The 18,959-nt window shown below is 40.9% G+C and overlaps 2 protein-coding genes across 3 annotated transcripts in view; both read right to left on the reverse strand.

Annotated features, from left to right (window-relative positions):
- Positions 1–2,019: 2,019 nt before the first annotated feature.
- On the reverse strand, positions 2,020–5,430 carry rh50 (Rh50-like protein). Its single transcript, XM_061981484.2, has one exon. It carries the CDS (start codon positions 3,686–3,688, stop codon positions 2,246–2,248), a length of 1,443 nt encoding a protein of 480 aa, XP_061837468.1. The 5' UTR covers positions 3,689–5,430; the 3' UTR covers positions 2,020–2,245.
- Positions 5,431–5,588: 158 nt separating this feature from the next.
- Positions 5,589–18,959, reverse strand: part of slc12a5b (solute carrier family 12 member 5b) — a 71,435-nt gene continuing 58,064 nt past the window's right edge. The window contains exons 16-26 of one of the 2 annotated variants that reach the window (XR_009817489.2): positions 14,827–14,931; positions 14,541–14,709; positions 14,275–14,470; positions 13,591–13,760; positions 13,362–13,493; positions 11,934–12,041; positions 11,601–11,717; positions 7,922–8,073; positions 7,720–7,825; positions 7,499–7,632; positions 5,589–6,153 (exon numbers count right to left, since the gene is read on the reverse strand). Coding sequence is in view for 1 of the 2 variants with exons in the window: in XM_061981471.2 (XP_061837455.1) it covers positions 6,062–6,153; positions 7,499–7,632; positions 7,720–7,734; positions 7,922–8,073; positions 11,601–11,717; positions 11,934–12,041; positions 13,362–13,493; positions 13,591–13,760; positions 14,275–14,470; positions 14,541–14,709; positions 14,827–14,931 (1,390 nt within the window). In the remaining variant the exon portion in view is untranslated. The remainder of the gene's footprint in view (positions 6,154–7,498; positions 7,633–7,719; positions 7,826–7,921; positions 8,074–11,600; positions 11,718–11,933; positions 12,042–13,361; positions 13,494–13,590; positions 13,761–14,274; positions 14,471–14,540; positions 14,710–14,826; positions 14,932–18,959) is intronic. The other variant, XM_061981471.2, reaches the window with a different exon arrangement.

Here is an 18,959-nt window from a genome sequence, read left to right on the forward strand (position 1 = left end):
AATCCTCAAATTCGGCCTGCCAAACATCACCAAAATAATGAAGCCATACAATTTTACAAAACACTGCATATTGATAATTATATAGATGCACACATAAGAAAGCATCTTACTAGCTCAGTGGGTAATGATGTTCTTCTTTACACAGGGGCACCAGGGTTCAAATCTCAGTCAGGGTGTAATATGAATGTATATCATTGTTAATAATATAAACACCATATTTATCTATCTTAAATTATATTTGTACAATTATGATTATATTTTTAAGATGTTGATACTGGCCCTTACAGTGTCTGCTAAGAACAATTCTGGCCACTGGACAAATGTCATTGAGGTCACTTTCCTGGCCATAGCTGTTTATACATTTTTTTAAATAAATAATAAAATTGTGTATATGTGTTTAAATAATACAATTTGATCAGGGATGTCAAACTAATTTTCATTGCGCGCCACATTGCAGTTATGGCTGCCCTCTTTGTAACAGTGAATGTACGTATATGACTGTGTATGTATCATCACCTCATGAAACAATTATACAATTGTCTATGCATTTGATTATTTTAACAGATTTGTTGATAACTTGCTTTGAAATGATAAGTTTGGGTGACAAGCAGATAATTAGGTACTTATTTTTGGTAACAAAAAAAAGAATATATTGTGGTATGCAGATAACATTAAAGTTTAGAACAGTGGGTACCACCTTGGAAAAAAACTTGGCTCTCTAAGTACCACCATAAGGACCAACATAAAATACAGCAGTGTAGTAGTCCTAAGTATTCATTAAAAACAAGTCAGAGGTCAGTAACGCTATGTGAAAATAAAACACTACTCTAATCAACTGACTCTTTGGCGTACCACTAGATAGAGCTCGCGTACCGCAGCTTGAGAATCACTGGTTTAGTCTAGAACAGTGTTTTTCAACCTTTTTTGAGCCAAGGCACATTTTTTGCGTTGAAAAAATCCGGAGGCACACCACCAGCAGAAATCATTAAAAAACTAAACTCAGTTGACAGTAAAAAGTAATCGCAATTGTTGGATACGACTTTAAACCATAACCAAGCATGTATCAATATAGCTCTTGTCTCAAAGTAAGTGTATTGTCACCACCTGTCACATCACACCCTGACTTATTTGGAGTTTTTTGCTCTTTTCCTGTGTGTAGTGTTTTAGTTCTTGTCTTGCGCTCCTATTTTGGTGGCTTTTTGTCTTTTTTTGGTATTTTCCTGTAGCTGTTTCATGTTGTCCTTTGAGCGATATTTCCCGCACCTACTTTGTTTTAGCAATCAAGAATATTACAGTTGTTTTTATCCTTCTTTGTGGGGACATTGTTGATTGTCGTGTCATGTTCGGATGTACATTGCTCCACAGTAAGTCTTTGCTGTCGTCCAGCATTCTGTTTTTGTTTACTTTGTAGCCAGTTCGGTTTTAGTTTTGTTTTGCATAGCCTTCCCTAAGCTTCAATGCCTTTTCTTAGGGGCACTCACCTTTTGTTTTATTTTTAGTTTAAGCATTAGATACCTTTTTACCTTCACACTGCCTCCCGCTGTTTCCGACATTTACAAAGCTATTAGCTACTGGCTGCCACCTACTGATATGGAAGAGTATTACACGGTTACTCTGCCGAGGTCTAGACAGCACCGACACTCAACAACAACACATCATTTGCGGATTATAATTACTGATTTGCAAACAATATTTTTAACCCAAATAGGTGAAATTAGATAATCTCCCACGGCACACCAGACTGTATCTTACGGCACACTAGTGTGTCGCGGCACAGTGGTTGAAAAAGACTGGTCTAGAAGATATGCAATTGCATACAATACACTTTTCTCTGCCAAAATTTAAATATCAAATACATTTATTAATAAATATTAAGTACCTTGTTGATGCACAATATTTCATAAACATAAACAGTTTGACACCCGTAATGACACAGATAGTGTTCTATTAGTAAACATATTGATCTGCCCATTTATTATCATCTTACAAATAATTGAATCAAGCACAGACTCGGTTACATAACTTGAACACATTTTATGTTAATTTTACCAAACAAATTTGCATACAGACCTTGAAATAGCACTCTAACAAATACTAGATAAGTTAAGCTGTTCTCCATTTTTTCCCATTAAAACTAAAATATTGCACATAAGCTTCATTTACTCATAATGATAACTGATACATGTACATATACATACATATTAATAATTAAAAAAATATTTCTTATCTTTGAAAGCTGGTCATGTTAGGCAACAGTTTCCTCTTTATCAATGTCTTGAGTCAGTTTTAGAGGTGAATAATGATCCAGAGGCAGGTCAAAATACACCTGATCATCAAAACATAAATCATCAGTGGGTGACGCCAGAAAAGGCATTTTGAGGACAACACCTGTGAGCATGCCCCCTACAGCTGACACTCCAATAGTGGAGATGACAGCTGCTACCTGGAAAAGAGCCTGTTCTCCTGCAGTCCGACCTAAACCTGGCTGCAAACCAGGTATCAATGCCTGGAGCTCAATAAGCTTGGGGTCTCCTTCTTCTGGGGCTCTGTGGCTAAAGATCTCATAAAAACTTGGACCATACACTTCCACCCTCGCCATCATTATGGCATAAATCCCTGCAGTGCAAGATATAAGTCCTGTTAGGCCGTGCAAGTTATGTATTCCGCATTGATCCTGAATTCTGAAGCGTTTTGCTAAGAAGGGGCTCAAGTATTTGTATCCTAGCATGCATGCGGTACAGCCCAGCATACCAAGGACATACGCAGCTGCGGGTGAAATCATCATGTCGACGGATGCACCGACTGTCACGCCTCCAGCCAGGGTCACGTTCTGGATGTCTGCGATGCTGAGTTTGCCTTTTTTGTTGATTAAAGCAGACAGAGCGAACGCTGTGATAGTGGAAGCGCAAAGGCCTAAAAAGGTGTGCAGGATGGCCCTGTGCTGGTCATCGCCTTTCAGCGTTAACGCTGAGTTGAAGGAGGGCCAGAAGACCCAGAGGAACAAAGTTCCCATCAGAGACAAGATGTCCGACTGGTAGCTGGTGCTCTGCTTTGCATGGCCGTCATTCAGGCGAGGTCTGTACAGCACAAAAGTGACCCCTAAGCCAAAGTAACAAGCAAAGAGGTGGATGAGAATGGAGCCCCCTGCATCGTTTATCTTCAGGTACTTCAGCACAGCCCATTCTGTGACCGCAAACACGGGCACCTCCAGCAGAGCCATGACCAGCAGCTGCAACGGACTTGTCTTTCCCAACACTGCCCCGAAGGAGATGAGCACCACAGCGCAGGCAAATTCTGCATTTATGAGATTGGTCACTCCAAGGTAAATTTGACCATCATGGCTGAACTGGAAGAATCCTTGCACCAGAATGGCCCATTGGATGGAAAAAGTAGCCACCAGAAAATTAAAAACCATCCCCCCAAAGCCGTAGAGTCGGAAGAATGCCAGCAGGCATCCAAAACCGATGAAAATCATCACCTGAATGTCTGTGAAAAAAGGGTAGTCTCTGTACACGGCATTGTCCATGGGTTTGGTCTCGTTGGTTTGGAATCTGGCATCAGCTTGGTCATCATACGTGACAAATGTGGCGAACAGACCCAAAATCATCACCTCCACCGCAAACACAAAAGCAGGTAATTTCACCCGCAGGCTGCCGGAGCTCTGCTTCATCGTGGGAGTCCTTGACATTAAATGAGAATCATTTCGTTTGCAGGCTGTATTACCACGTTGTAGATAAGAGAGGGCAACGGTCAAGTTTGCTCGCGTTCAGACAAGGACAAATATCCACCACGAGCATGAACTTTAGCTTGTCGTTAAAAAATGTCTTGCAATCCAAGCTGGGTTGTCATCTTTAAAATTACAGCACATTTGAAGTGTCAGGTTATTGTTCGGTACACATTTCAAGAGCAACCTCCAGCATCAAGAACGTACACATGCACTTTATTAAGTAACAAAATATAAATGGAAAGACATTTCACTTTATAGTGTTATTGCACTCCAAAGTTCAAAGATTAATAGAAGTTATTCAGCAGTTAAACTTCAAACTGGCCTTTCACTATCAGCACGTTTTACTTTGATCAATTCCTTTTTTGCAATGTTTGTGCAGACTCACACTCGCAAAAACATCATACACACAGAGACACAATTTTTTTTGAGGTCATGCAGTACAATTCAATAAGATTCATGTCAACATACAGTAGCATACATTTTCATTACACCACAGCCTATATGAAATATTACAGATCCTACCTGACCTGTGGAAAATGTGACTATAAACACTGTAATCAAAATTTAAATATGAATCACTTGCCTCAGACTTGTTCGGGATTTAATATACTTTTTAAAAAATGATTTACTGTGAACTAATATCATCACAACCAGTGAGCTTCAATACCACCCAACTCATGTATCTTGAGTTAAATAAGAAGTCATTAAATACAACACTGTACATTTTACCTACAAAATCTTTATTTAAACACATTCACTGTTCAAATGGTAAATCTAAATCCAAAATTACATATTTATCAAGTCTCTCTCTTAGATACACACACACACACACACACACACACACACACACACACACACACACACACACACACACACACACACACACACACACACACACACACACACACACACACACACACACACACACACACACCACAAAGAAAAATGTGATGTGATGGTGATATACAGTATGAACCTTCAATTGTGTGTATGGGAAGAGAATAATAGATTTTTACACTTGGAAATAAAAACAGAATTGTTTTCAACAACAATTGATGTAAGGAATACTGCAGTGTGGCTGTATACACTTTTTAAATTTAGTATATAAATCAGACTTAAATATTACATTTTTGTATATTTGGCAATACCTTTAGCCAGGGGTGTTCAAACTTTTTCACAGAGCGCCGCATACTGAAAAATGAGAACACTCTGATACTTTGTACATTAAAAATGCTCAAACCAATTCAATGTACTGTACATCAGTACAAATTAGTTTAAAAAATAGTGTTACCGTAGATTTTGTGTTATAAGTGACAAAGCAAACAGATCTCAGTGTTATATCTAATACACCTCTTTAATAATGAATTCATAAAATGTTTAGAACATGTCGAGGGCCAAACAAAAGCGAGCTGTGGGCCATAAAACAGTTATTGTGCAGCTCTTCTCAGAATTAAATAGTCATTGATGTGATCTTAAGATCATCATATCAAAACTTGAATGTATTTGATGGGCATATTGTTTTATGACTACATTTTAAAATATGCTGGGTAACTATTGGACCAAAGCAATGCTGTGTTAATTTAACTCAGCAAGATGGGTTTCTTATTTAACCCAGCTAGATGGGTTATATATTCAGACCAAATTCTGTGTAAATTTTTTTTAACTGCAATGCTGGGTTAATTCTACTAAATAAATTGGTTATATATTTAATGGGGTCGCGGCGGATCGCTAGAGCCTATCTCAGCTGTATTTGGGCGGTAGGCAGGGTACAAGTCGCCACCTCATCGCAGGGCCAACACAGATAACATTCACACTCACATTCACACACGAAAGGGACAAGCAGTAGAAAATGGATGGATGGATATATTTAATGGGTGTGTCAAAACAAAAAAACGACCAGCTGGGTTACTGGTTGGGTCAAAAAACTACCCAACTCTTTAGAAATAACCCATAAATATGACCCAAAAGGCTGAATCCAGCATTTGGGTAGAAATATAACCCAGCAATTTTGTGTGTGTATGATTATTCACCACTCTATGAGGTTAGGAATGTAGTATTTATAATTGACAAACTCAATAAACAATACACTTTCATCTAACATGACACCACGTTCACTGCACCATCATCATTCAGCTAATAAGCGTGTTTTGATAAAAACCATTAAAGACATAAAACAAACAACACAAAAGATGAATAAATATTGGGTAGAATCAGCAACATGTATCAGAAAAAGACAAAAAAAACCATAACATAACTGGAACAGTTGAAAGGAAGTTTAAAAGTGGTTTTGCAGCTAGGAAGAACCTCACAGTAAAACATCAGATTTCAGGACGTTCAGGAGTAGATGGTAATGACCTCACGACCACCTCCCCGGACCAGGAGAACCCGATTGAGGCCCTCTGTGAGCACCTCAAGGAACTCCATGTCTGATGGACAGTATAAGTAAAGGAGTGATATTCTTCTATGACACTCAGGAACAAAGACTTATCCATTAACACAAAATATATCATGAATAAAGTTTACATTTTAATTTGGTCAATGAAGAACATGTCGGTATGGGTACTAGTGCAGTGTATTAAATGCACTCTGGCACATGCATTATTTCAATAACTTTTAAGGATAAACAACATGCCCATATTTTTACAATTGAAGTGCTTCTTTGTGTGACGAATTATGTAAAAGCAAGTACAGTATAAAAGCAGGTTATTGTAATACTGTAGTACCTCAACTTACGAGTACATTGAATTCCACGGCTGAACTCATAACTGAAAACACTCGTACAGTATCTCAAACCAGCCCTGCCCATTGAAATCAATATAATTCAATGTAATCATTCCCAAAACAGCCCAATTTCAGTATGTAACGCCCGAATGCAGCTCAGATAGGCTCCAGCACCCCCCGCGACCCCAAAAGGGACACGCGGTAGAAAATGGATGGATGAATGGAACATGCCAATTAAAAAGAAAAGCTATATTTAGACAAGAAATATTGTTTGAATTGTTAGTATTTCCCTTTTAGAGCAGACTTTTTTAGGTGTCTCCTAAGGGCTGCTTCTCCGTCGTGTAACAATAGGAACTCAGAACTCATTGTTTATGTTGCGCACTGACATCTTTGAGTGACGACCAACACGTGACAACAAGTAATATGTATATGTACAAAAAAGCTAATAAAGTTAAAGTTAAAGTACCAATGATTGTCACACACACACCAGGTGTGGCAAAATTATTCTCTGCATTTGACCCATTCCCTTGATCACCACCTGGGAGGTGAGGGGAGCAGTGGGCAGCAGCGGTGGCCGTGCCCGGGAATCATTTTTGGTGATTCAACCCCCAATTCCAACCCTTGATGCTGAGTGCCAAGCAGGGAGGTAATGGGTCCCATTTTTATAGTCTTTGGTATGACTCGGTCGGGGTTTGAACTCTGACCTACCGATCTCAGGGCGGACACTCTAACCACTAGGCCACTAATGCTCAACTGTCCAATCTATTGAGTCAGGACTAGACAGAACGAACTGAAACATGTCAAACACAGCATCTGCAGCTTCTCCATATTTTCGTGGATAAATGTTTGTTACTGCATGCCCCTGAGGCTGGCTATGGCTTGTGTAATGTGGACTGACAGCGTTGAGGTCGGGCTTGTGAATGAAAATACGCTTGCAACATAACGCATAACCAAAACAAGAGGGACCAGACTGCTCGTATCTAAAAAGACTCCTGAGTTAAGATACCTATAAGTTGGAAAATCTTAACGGCACATAAATGGCAAGGATACAGTTTTCTTCTCCCACACGATTTTTTGGGGGACCTGGCATGTTGAGCAGGACAAGCTTCGCCTCCTTGGACTTCTTTGTGATGACCTCATTGAGCCGCAAGGCAGTGTGCATGCGCCTCACATCTATCTGGTTCCTTTTGCAGAAAAAAAAAACATGCTTTGCATAAGATCTACTTATTCAGGTCAAACAGTTGGTCGCAGTGCAACATGCTAATACTTACAAGTTTTCCCACTCCCTGCAGCAGCATGTGACAAGGGAAATAATTGCGTGTAAATTGCATAAATGCTGTGCTCACACAGGAAGCTGCATTTGTCTTTGAAGTAAACCTTTGCATGACCATAAACACAATCTAATGATCCATATGTGCTTGCCAGATTTCATGTCTGCTTTCTGTGTGTTACAAGTTGAAATAAACCACTCACGGCTTCATGCTGAAGAGGTCTTTTCCTCCATCCATGTTCTTCCCCTTGTCTGCTCCCTTGCTGTCTGTCCAGGTGGCTCCGCCCCCTGCAGGGGCTGTGAGGCTGGTGGGGCTAGCAGGTGAGGAGGCGTTCTTACTGTGAATAAGCTGGACCTGTTTGGATTTGGAAACAACTTTAGACTAAGACAGAGACATCGTGACATAAAATGTAAAGCGATGACAGAAATAAAAGAGGTGCCTATCAGCAAAAGTCAAAACTGAAGCTCAGGATAATGTCAAGACATTGACCTCTATAGCAAGGGCCTCAAATGTTGACAGAGTGAGTTTAAACACATGACGGAAAAAGTAATTTTGAGCCCAACTGGAAACCATCAAGCTTTGTGATTTTTTTCTCTTTCTCTACACTTTTTTGGGAATTTTGCCTATAATTCACAATCCTTATAAGAGACAATAACACATATGTTTTTTTAATGCATTCTAGCTCATAAATAAAAGTCCGCTTACAATAGAGGTAATTGGAGCCATGATGTCATTGCGCCTATTGTATCCTCCTGCTCCGGTCCAGCTGTGCCAAACATTAAATACATCCATTTAATAACGTCAAATACAAATAAGGCAACAAGAGAAGTATCCCTCTTCTCTTTTGTAAAGTAAATCTGTCCAGCAGATATGGGCATCTACATCAACACTATGATTTGCCTGAGTAGCTGGACAGGACAAAATAAATCATGCCTCTCACCTTGATAGTAAAATTATGTGGACATAAACTGAGAAGTTGGTAAACTTTGACAGTCAACTCGATGTCAAGAAAGACACGCAAAATAAGCTGTCTTGTACCCACCATTTTTTGTTAACCCTTTACTAGTATTTTGAGTCATTTTTCATCTAAATGGAGATATAGCAACATCCTTTGATTGATTGATTGAGACTTTTATTAGTAGGTTGCACAGTGAAGTACATATTCCGTACAATTGACCACTAAATGGTAACACCCGAATAGGTTTTTTAACTTGTTTAAGTCGGGGTCCACTTAAATTCATTCACGATACAGATATATACTATCATATATACTATCATCATAATACAGTCATCACACAAGATAATCATCAGGGTATATACATTTAATTATTTACATTATTTACAATTCGGGGTGTGGAGGGGGGGCGGGGGGGGGGGTGGTAGGTTTGGTTGTTATCATCAGTCATCAACAATTGAGAACAGAGAAATGGACATTGAAACAGTGTAGGTCTGACTTGGTAGGATATGTACAGCAAGTAGTGGACATAGAGAGAGAGAGATCAGAAGGCATAAGAAAAATATCTGCATTTGATTGTTTACATTTGATTATTAACAACAATCCGGGGAGGGTGTTAGTTTAGGATTGAAGTTGCCTGGAGGTGTACTTTTATTGCAGTTTTGAAGGAGGATAGAGATGCCCTTTCTTTTATGCCTGTTGAGAGCGCATTCCACATTGATGTGGCATAGAAAGAGAATGAGTTAAGACCTTTGTTAGATCGGAATCTGGGTTTAACGTGGTTAGTGGAGCTCCCCCTGGTGTTGTGGTTATGGCGGTCATTTACGTTAAGGAAGTAGTTTGACATGTACTTCGGTATCAGGGAGGTGTAGCGGATTTTAACAGTCTAACAGTCGGCATCCCAGTGAGAGCAGACATTGTACAGTAAGTGATGTTCTGTCAGCACAAAATGCTGCCAAGCAAACCCTGAAGGAAAATTTAGAAAATCAAGACTACATTTCCTGCATTTGGGTGAATTTCTACACTATATTTTACCTTTGGATTTATTCTCATCTGCCAACCTTTTTTGGCTGTCTTTTTCACACTTACATGTGCCATGTAATGTAGCACAGATTTTTTTTTTTTTTTTAGTAGATAATTTACAAACATTGTTATCATTGAAAATGTTAAATAAATTCTATAACATGCACGCACAGAACTCAAAAAACGTTTGCCATTTGGCAACTCTACCCTGTAGTCACGCCCCTTGGGGTAATAACTGTAATGACCTGGTGCTGGCTGCAGAGAGCAGCGGCGGGCTTGCCTGCAGGTTAGACCTGGTCTGGAAGCAAAGACAAGAGAAGGGAGTGTTTGAGGAGCCGTTATGTGTGTGTGACTTGCTCAGTCATTCTGCCACCGTCATATCTTCGCTGCCATTCCAATATACTTCCAATGTTGTGACCTGTGTTTATAATCCATCACGTCAAAAATATATATTTTTGCTGGCTACTAATAAATATTATTGATAGAACAACAACTGGTTTGGAACTAACAGTGTTCAGATTGTAATAATCCAAAAATGATTAGCAGAAAAGTAGACAGCCGTCAACGTTGGTGACAACAAGTAAGCTGGCTATATGGTTAGCTAACTAGCGAGCTGGTTTCGGTCTTCCTGATCGTCCCCCTGTCTTGCAACTCGGTGTGGCATTTAGGCAACAGGAACAGCGAGTACCTGACATTTCAACGCTGACATTTCACATGCCTAAAGTATTACCGTTTTTATTTCAATAACGTTTTATGGTGAGGGTTATTAATCATAATTCCTTAATAACTTAAAAACTATTACAGTAAGACCAGAACGTTTTGCAGCACAAACAAATGGTACAATATTGGGAAGAGTTTGACATAGTTGGGGTGGGGGTCTAGTTATGATTAATAACACATTAATTACAGGTTACTAAAAGTTTGATCAAAACCTTTTGCAGCACAAACTAGCACAAACGTAGCACAAACAAATCTGCCTCGTTTGGGGAGGTTTTGAGAATGTGGGAGTGGCGGGGTCGGGGGGCTGGTTATGAATACTGAAACGTTAAGAACTTAAGAATGATAAAAGTCAGGCAAAACATTGTTGCAGCATGAACCAGCACAAATGTAGGATCAGCGGTGAAAATAAGTTTGGGATGATTCGGACAAGGTGATGGGGGAGGCTGGATGACGTCATTAGTCAGAAAATATGTTTTAGAATAACTTAAAATCTGCAAAGGCACAAAGAAAATGTTTTGCAGCACGAACCAGCACAAACTATTGGGACAAATTTGGGGAGTTTTGGAGAAGGTGGGGCGAGGGGCAACTTCACACAGGTTTGATTGCTTGGCTAGACTTATCGTAGTAGTGGGGTGTGTTCAGTGACACTTTGGAAACACGGAGTATAACCCCTGATTTTCCAAAGAATATGGAACACCAGCGAAACGTTTTATTTTGTGTTTGTGCAAGACTTCCTGACCAACACAAGCTGATTTTAGCTAAACTGATCTGCCTTGTTACGGAAACCGGCAAAATAAGTATATTTAGCGCAGGGATGTGGAACGGCAGCAATATGGCGGGGCCGTTCTACAGGCGGTGACTTAAATAAAAATGGAAAGAGTCCGCCGCCGTTTCGCATCATGTGGAAATCAGGAGTGATGCTCTCGCTGACTTTGATTGGATTATGGCTGTATGCTACAACTTTATTTGGTTATTTTTCAGCGGTTTGAGTCACCAACATGTTTTTGAGTGCACTAAAACCAAGGCAGTGTATGAAAACTAAGACTTACATTTGCTGAAAATGTTCGCCTAAAACCAGGTCGTATGAGAATCGATGTACCACTGTATTTAGGTAATTGGCAAAGTTGTTTGCTTTTGTGTTGACATCCAGAAGAACAGTTCAGACATCTTTTACGGTCATTACCTCTTCTTCTGGTTGTTCAGTCATTCTGCCTCCTTCCTCGATACTGGGCTGGGAGCGTGGAGCAGAGGTTTTTTTACGCCGGATGGACCCGCGGGAGGAATCTGTTATGCTCTGGATCTATAAAGTTCAAAGGAGGGGAATGGATTACTTCCAATATCCAACATCCTACAGGGATGTATTATTGCTGTGCTCAAATCAGTGTACACTAGACTAGACAGAGAAACACTTTGTTGCCAACCAGTTCACTGACACATTGCTGATAATTAGATCCCACAGGGCTGCAATTAAGATGAAACATTATTTTTGATACAGTACATACAAACTATTGCTTACCTCTCGCTCCATCTCATTCTTGGTCAAATGCATTTGCTTGAGAATCTGTGAGCGCTGTTCCATTACTAGTGTCTTTTCATAGGTGTAGGCTGATATGTCACTGTCATACTAGGAATGAAAGGGTAAAAAAAAGCAACATGGAGAAAAAGTAGATTTTTGTACACTCAGCAAAATTTCATTTAATAATGGTATTACTGTGGTTACTATAATAATGTGTCCTTTACAATGGTATAGCATTACATTATACTTGTATGGTGTGGTTGAGGTGCAGAGTTAGAGTCGTGTACAATTTTTGATCGATCAAATAGGACCTACGATGAGTTTCGTATTTTCTGACCTTTAAATGTTGTTACAATGTTGGATACTTTTGTTAAAAATGCCAAAGCGTCAAATCATAAGGTTCATGCATTTTGGCGTGAGCTTGCACAAAGTTTCGGATGCCTCTGTTTGAGTGGTTTTGCAGTCTGGCTATGTCAGACTACGGCTATGTGACGTCAAAGCAAGTTGGACATACTCATTTAGACATTAAGTCAAGCTCTCAGACAGAGGGGGAGGAGCTCCTTCCCTCTGCTTCAGGGTAAAAGGGGAAACACAAAAAAGGTAGGATAAAGTATTATTTTCATATAATCATGGCATGTGCCTAATAACACTGACGCGCGAAGTGCAGTGACATAAATGCTGCTAAAAGCAGGTTTTTATATGTAGATCTATTGATTGTAGCATGTGCAGGTGTATTTACTGTTGTGACCAGGTGAATCTGTATAATGTTTATGAAGTTTATTTTTGACAGTGTATGGAAAAAAATAGCGGTGACGACTTTAAGATATGTATGTTTAACAGTGTACATTTTTGAATGATAAATAATGGTACTTTTGGAGCGGGTGGGGCTTGGTTTCATTTGCAATCTGGGAATGCCTCCAGAATCGAACATCTTGAAGACCGACCTTAAAAAAACGGGTATTAAAGTGACTGTGGAGCAAAATTCAGGCAGAATTTACACCAAAGCATGTCCAATACGTTTTTCTCAATTGAAACCATTGCCAGTAAAGTTCTGTCTTACTGTATTGTTCTAAACCAGTGGCGTCCAAACTTTTTGCCTCCAAGGGCTAAAGTGAAAAGGTTCGATCCTCAGTCCGCCTGTGACTATGTCTAAGTATTCTTGAGCAAGATACTGAATCCCTAGTTGCTCCTGATTCTGCGTCATCAGTAGGTAAATGTGCAATAGTTTCTAAACGCTTTGGGTACCTTGAAGGTAAAAATGCGCTATACAAGTAAAATCCATTTACCATTTAATGTACATTTGGGAAGCCACCCTTCGCAGGCCAAATAAAATGACCCCACATTGTTTTCTCTGAATTGGTACGACGCAAATGAAACTAAATAGAAAATAATACTGACACTGTTACACATACTGTCTATTAGTCTCACCATCTCCACCACTTCCACCTCGGCATCAATGCGCAGGTGATAAAGGAACGTAATGACATCCTTTTTCATTTGGATACTATTGTCGTCCATCTGAGCCACAGTAAAAATGCGCATCTTGCATTTCCTCCACACCTACAGAATAAAACAACAGTGGTGCATGGGACTTTATGATCCGGTTTAAACATCCACATTCAACCTACAAAATATTTTACTGTTTTGTATGTGGCACCTTATGCTGACGCAGCAGGAAGGGCAGTAGCATCAGCATGCCTCCATCGTGGACAACCCACCACACATCTATGTGTCCTTCTGTGAAGCGCTCTCCATTGGATGGATAGCTAGAGATGTTCTTAGGAACCAACAGAGCCAAACTGGCCACTGTGGTCTCTCTTACAACTTCTGCAGAGTAATAAGAGAAATGTATTATATTATTATTTAGGGAATAAAATATGCTTGGAGTATTATTTATCAGAATGTTTGCTCAATTAAGCTAGTTGTATTAGAAGAGGCTATGTTTTGAGTTTGAGTTCATTTCGAACATGCATACAATTACAACATGATACATCACAATTTCCAGTTTTCTCTTTTCAACATGTTTGAAAAGATTAGGATGAAGCAGAGCTTATTTAATCCTACCCCTTTTCCTTTACATAGCAGTTGCTAACACTTTTGTGCACTTCCTGTTCTCAATTCATTCACAATATACTCCATGAGTAATAAGATAAAAAAATAAATACATATTAATTAGTGAAGTAAGTTGTATTTCATGTGCTGTGATAAATAAGATTATCAAGAAATTCAGAATTCAGAATGTGTATCATGGTTCTTGTTTGCTAGTCTAAGAAAAGACTAGCAAAAAGTGTACTATGTGGAACAAAGGACAATAGTGGACAAAGTAGTAACTGTAACTGACCAATAAAGTCTCTAAACTGTTGGTGGTACTCAGGCTGTTTCCAGTTACGTGGCCAGCTGACCATCACAGTGTTGTGTTTCAAACCTCCCAGTCCTCCAACCTGGATCAAGTGGGATGTCCCGTCTCTCAAATTGGAGGATATGACCACTTGGGAGAATCCCTTAACCTTCTCTGTCTCCATCAATTTTCTCAAAGACTGCAAAATTACAATGCATTGAAGCCAATGTCTAGACATTATAACACATTGTGTGCTTAATATAACAGACCTGGTCTGCTCTTTGGGCTTCGGTGTAATTGTCCAGAAACTTTCCTTGAACGGAGGTGCCAACAATGGTAAGGCCCTTCCCTGCTTTCATCTGATTGGTTAGAGAAAGCAGACGAGGCTGTTCTACGTTCTGCTCCCCATCCATACTGACCAGAACCAGAATCTGAGGCCTGACCAGGGAAAGAAGTATACACACAAATGACAACTATAGAGTACATTATTTTGATGGGGGATTTGAATTACCCCTAAAATCCTTAGAACAAAAGTTACATATGTTTTCTATTCACCTCCAGTTCTTTGTGTGTGGTGGCCCCTCCTCTATCCTCATGAGGGCAAATCGAGCCGCGCTGAGAGAGATGCCGCGTATTCCATCACCCCACTCCTTCTCAGCTCTGTCACACAGAATTTCAATTCATTAACATATGATGTGTCGTATATTCTCCACCACACTGTCAAGAATCACCGTGTGTTCTTCTTTGTAATGATTGAAAATTACATTACATAGAAAGCGATAAGTGAAGCTCGGCAAACACACGTCTACAGCTCTACATATTTATTGCGACATACCCAATGGGTCAATACTGAGACCACAATTGTTCATTCTCCATAAACGACTTATGAAGTTACTCGTTGAAGGTAGTACTGAGCTTTTCGACCTACATTGACCGACCAAGATGGCGCCAGTATGTGCTTTGGCCTGCCGTCTCTCGCTGTCAGCTCTGTTCGTTTTTGTGTTGTTTGCGTCTATTTTCGTCTCTGTCAGCTCACTGCTTGTGTATGACCGCCAAACACTGTTGGATCTTTGCCCCTCTCCCACTGATATGATCAACTTCGACGTTGGTTTTTCGACGTCCCAGTCAGCTTTTACACCTGGCCGGATTCCTGCCTTCCTTTCCCGCCCCTTGGCTCCTCTCCCCCGGCGGGAGCGTCTCCGGCGCCGCGGTAAAGGTGAGGGCCAGCTGGTGAAAGTTAGGGCACTCCTGGCCCGGCTTCCCGTGGCTTCCCGAAGGAGGAATGGTGTGGTTTCCGGTCTCCTCCTGCACCCACGCTCGCTCGATCCCATCGGTTCCTGGCTTGTTCCTACCGTTGGTTTGGAGGAATAGGCTTGCCGCCGTCGCTCCTGCTGTCCCCGCCCCCGGAGGCGCGGGGTGGATTCCCGCCACCTGCGGGCTGTGTGTCGGGCCCCACCCGGATTAACTGCGGCCTTGGACGTGCTGGCCCCCGCCAGGTTCGGTCTTGTGAACGCAAGATCTTTGACAAACAAAACGTTTATCCTGAAGGATTTCTTCACTTCCCGCGGACTGGACTCCCTCTGTGTGACGGAGACATGGCTGAGAGCCGGTGAGTCCGCCCCTTTTAATGAACTTCTGCCTCCGGAGTGTTCCTACTTTAATTCCTCACGGCCGTCCGGTCGAAAAGGAGGAGGATTAGCAGTCGTTTTTAAAAATGACTTTAAATGCCGTCAGATCCGCCTGCAATCCTCCTTTTCAAGCTTCGAACTGTGCATGTTTGAACTGGGTCTTTCTGATGTCGTCCTGTGTGCCGTCATCTATCGACCACCCAAGTACCACAAAGACTTTATAACTGACTTTTCTGAATTTCTGGCTGAAATCCTGCCCAAATATGATCGTGTCCTTATTGTGGGTGATTTTAATATTCACACCTGCTGTCCAGACAAGCCGCTTTCCAGGAGCTTCCTGAATGTAATCGACTCATTTAACTTTGTACAGTCTGTGTGTGGTTCTACACATGAACGCGGGCATACACTCGATTTAGTGCTCTCGTATGGTTTGTGTGTTTTTAATTTGGACATTTGCGACGCTGTGTTCTCTGATCATATGCCGATCCTGTTTGATATTCCCACGCAGTGTCCGGTTAAATTGTGCGCTGCGCCCCAACGCTCTCGCATGTTTAATTCTTCGTCTCCTGCTCTGTTCTCCTCAATTTTTTTCGACTCTTTGTGATGATAATTCTGCAGCCTCTGTATGTCTGAATACTGAAGAGTTGGTTTCTGGGTTCAACTCTATTTGTGTACAAACACTGGACACGATCGCTCCTTTCAAGTGCCGCCGCTCTAAAGCCACACCTCAGCCCTGGTTGAATGACGTCACTCGGGCTGCCAGGCGCGTATGTAGAAGAGCAGAGAGAAAATGGAAAAAAGACAGGCTGCATGTGTCCTTTGCCATTTTTAAAGAAAGCCTGTTTTCCTTTCAGATGACTGTAAACGCAGAAATGAATATATATCTATCTCAGATTATATCTTCTAACTGTAACAACCCCAGAGTTCTGTTTAAAACTATTAACACTGTCATTGATGCTCCCAAATCTGTTGGTTTTGATGCTTCTTTTGAATTCTGTGAAAATTGTCTCAATTTTTTCACTGACAAAATTGTGTCAACTAGAGCCGGTTTATCTCAGCCTTCATATGACCCTTCTGTTCCTCTGCATTTCTCTTCTGTTTTCCATCAGTTTGAGCCGGTGTCCTTTTCTTTTTTAAGTAACACAGTTAGTCATATGAAGCCCTCTGGTTCTCCTGCAGATGCCCTCCCACCTCGCCTGTTTAAGGAGGTACTTGCTACTATTGGATCAAGTGTCCTTAACATTATCAATAGCAGCCTCTCTTCTGGAATAGTTCCAGTAGAGTTTAAACATGCAGTGGTACGACCTCTACTTAAAAAACCAAGCCTCGACCCCTCTCTCCTCTCTAACCTCAGACCTATCTCTAATCTTCCATACATTTCCAAAATATTAGAGAAGGTTGTCTACAGTCAGTTGTTGCCCTTCTTAGAGGATAATGGTATCACTGAGCTGTTCCAGTCGGGTTTTAAAGCCCTCCACAGCACAGAGTCAGCGCTTCTAAAAGTTTTTAACGATATCCTCCTGTCAACTGATTCTGGTAAATATGTTGTCCTGGTGCTTTTAGATCTGTCTGCTGCGTTCGACACCGTCGACCACGCCACCTTAATCACTCGTCTTGAGAACTGTGTGGGCATTAAGGGCGCCGCACTAAACTGGTTCCGGTCGTACCTAACCGGCAGGAGTTTTTGTGTAAAAGTAGACAGTTTTATGTCTTCCACAGCTCCTTTACCACATAGGGTCCCCCAGGGCTCAATCCTTGCCCCAATTTTATTTGCGCTTTACCTTCTCCCCCTTGGTTCTATTTTTAGGAAGTACAGTATTGCATTTCATTTTTATGCCGATGATTGCCAGATTTATTTTCCCATGGCACAAAATAACACGGTTCAACGTCTTATTGACTGCCTGCATGACATCAAAGTCTGGCTTTCAGCTAACTTCCTGAGCCTAAATGAAGACAAAACAGAAGTTATGTTGTTCGGTCCAAGTCGCTCTCCCTCCCCCAACATTGACCTCGGCAGATCTGACCCCGTATCTCAGCGACTGTGTCACAAACGTGGGGGTAAAGTTCGACTCAGATTTTAAATTCGAAAAACAAATCAGCAGCGTCGTTCAAAAAAGCTTTTATCAATTACGCCAAATAGCGAAAGTGAAACCGCTTCTATCAGGACATGATCTTGAGAAATTAATCCACGCCTTTATCTCGACTCGTCTTGACTACTGTAATGCCCTGTATGTTGGCATTAGCCAGGCCTCCCTCGCCCGCCTGCAGCTCGTGCAGAACTCTGCTGCTCGTCTGCTAACACAGACCCGCAGACGTGAGCACATCACCCCTATTTTAGCGTCCCTTCACTGGCTCCCTGTGCGTTATCGAATCAATTTTAAACTCCTCTTATTTGTTTTTACATGTCTAAACAACCTAGCGCCAACCTATCTCTCCGACCTCCTTCAGCATTACTGCCCCACCCGATCCTTAAGATCAGCCGATCAGCTGCTGTTGACGGTCCCTGACACAAGGCTGAAGCTTAGAGGTGACAGAGCTTTCGCCGTTGCTGCTCCCAAGCTCTGGAACGACCTACCTCTGAGTGTTAGACAAGCCTCCTCTCTTCCTGTTTTTAAATCTCTCTTAAAAACATACTTTTATTCCATGGCTTTTAACACTGAGTGATATCCATCCTGCAATGGCGCCCCATAATACACCTGCTGTGAACCTGTTTTTATGTTTTGATGTTTTTATTTATTTTTATTTTATTTATTTATTTTTTATCGTGTTCTGTTTGTGTTGTGTTGTGTTTGCTCGGTACTCGTTTTATCTTTTAACCTGCCCATTGTACAGCACTTTGGCTACCCCTGTGGTAAATTTTAAATGTGCTTTATAAATAAAGTTGATTTGATTTGATTTGATTACTGTTTGCAGATACTACAACCGCATTTTGTTCAGGACAGAACACACCTAGGCTAATAAAAATAATAACAGAAATATATACATTAAAGAGATGGTTTGACAAAAACAGGCTATATTTGAATCTAAATACAACTAAAATAATGCTGCTGTACAAAAAAT

Source organism: Nerophis lumbriciformis, linkage group LG01 (assembly GCF_033978685.3).
Source record: "Nerophis lumbriciformis linkage group LG01, RoL_Nlum_v2.1, whole genome shotgun sequence".
In the NCBI taxonomy this organism is placed as follows: domain Eukaryota; kingdom Metazoa; phylum Chordata; class Actinopteri; order Syngnathiformes; family Syngnathidae; genus Nerophis; species Nerophis lumbriciformis.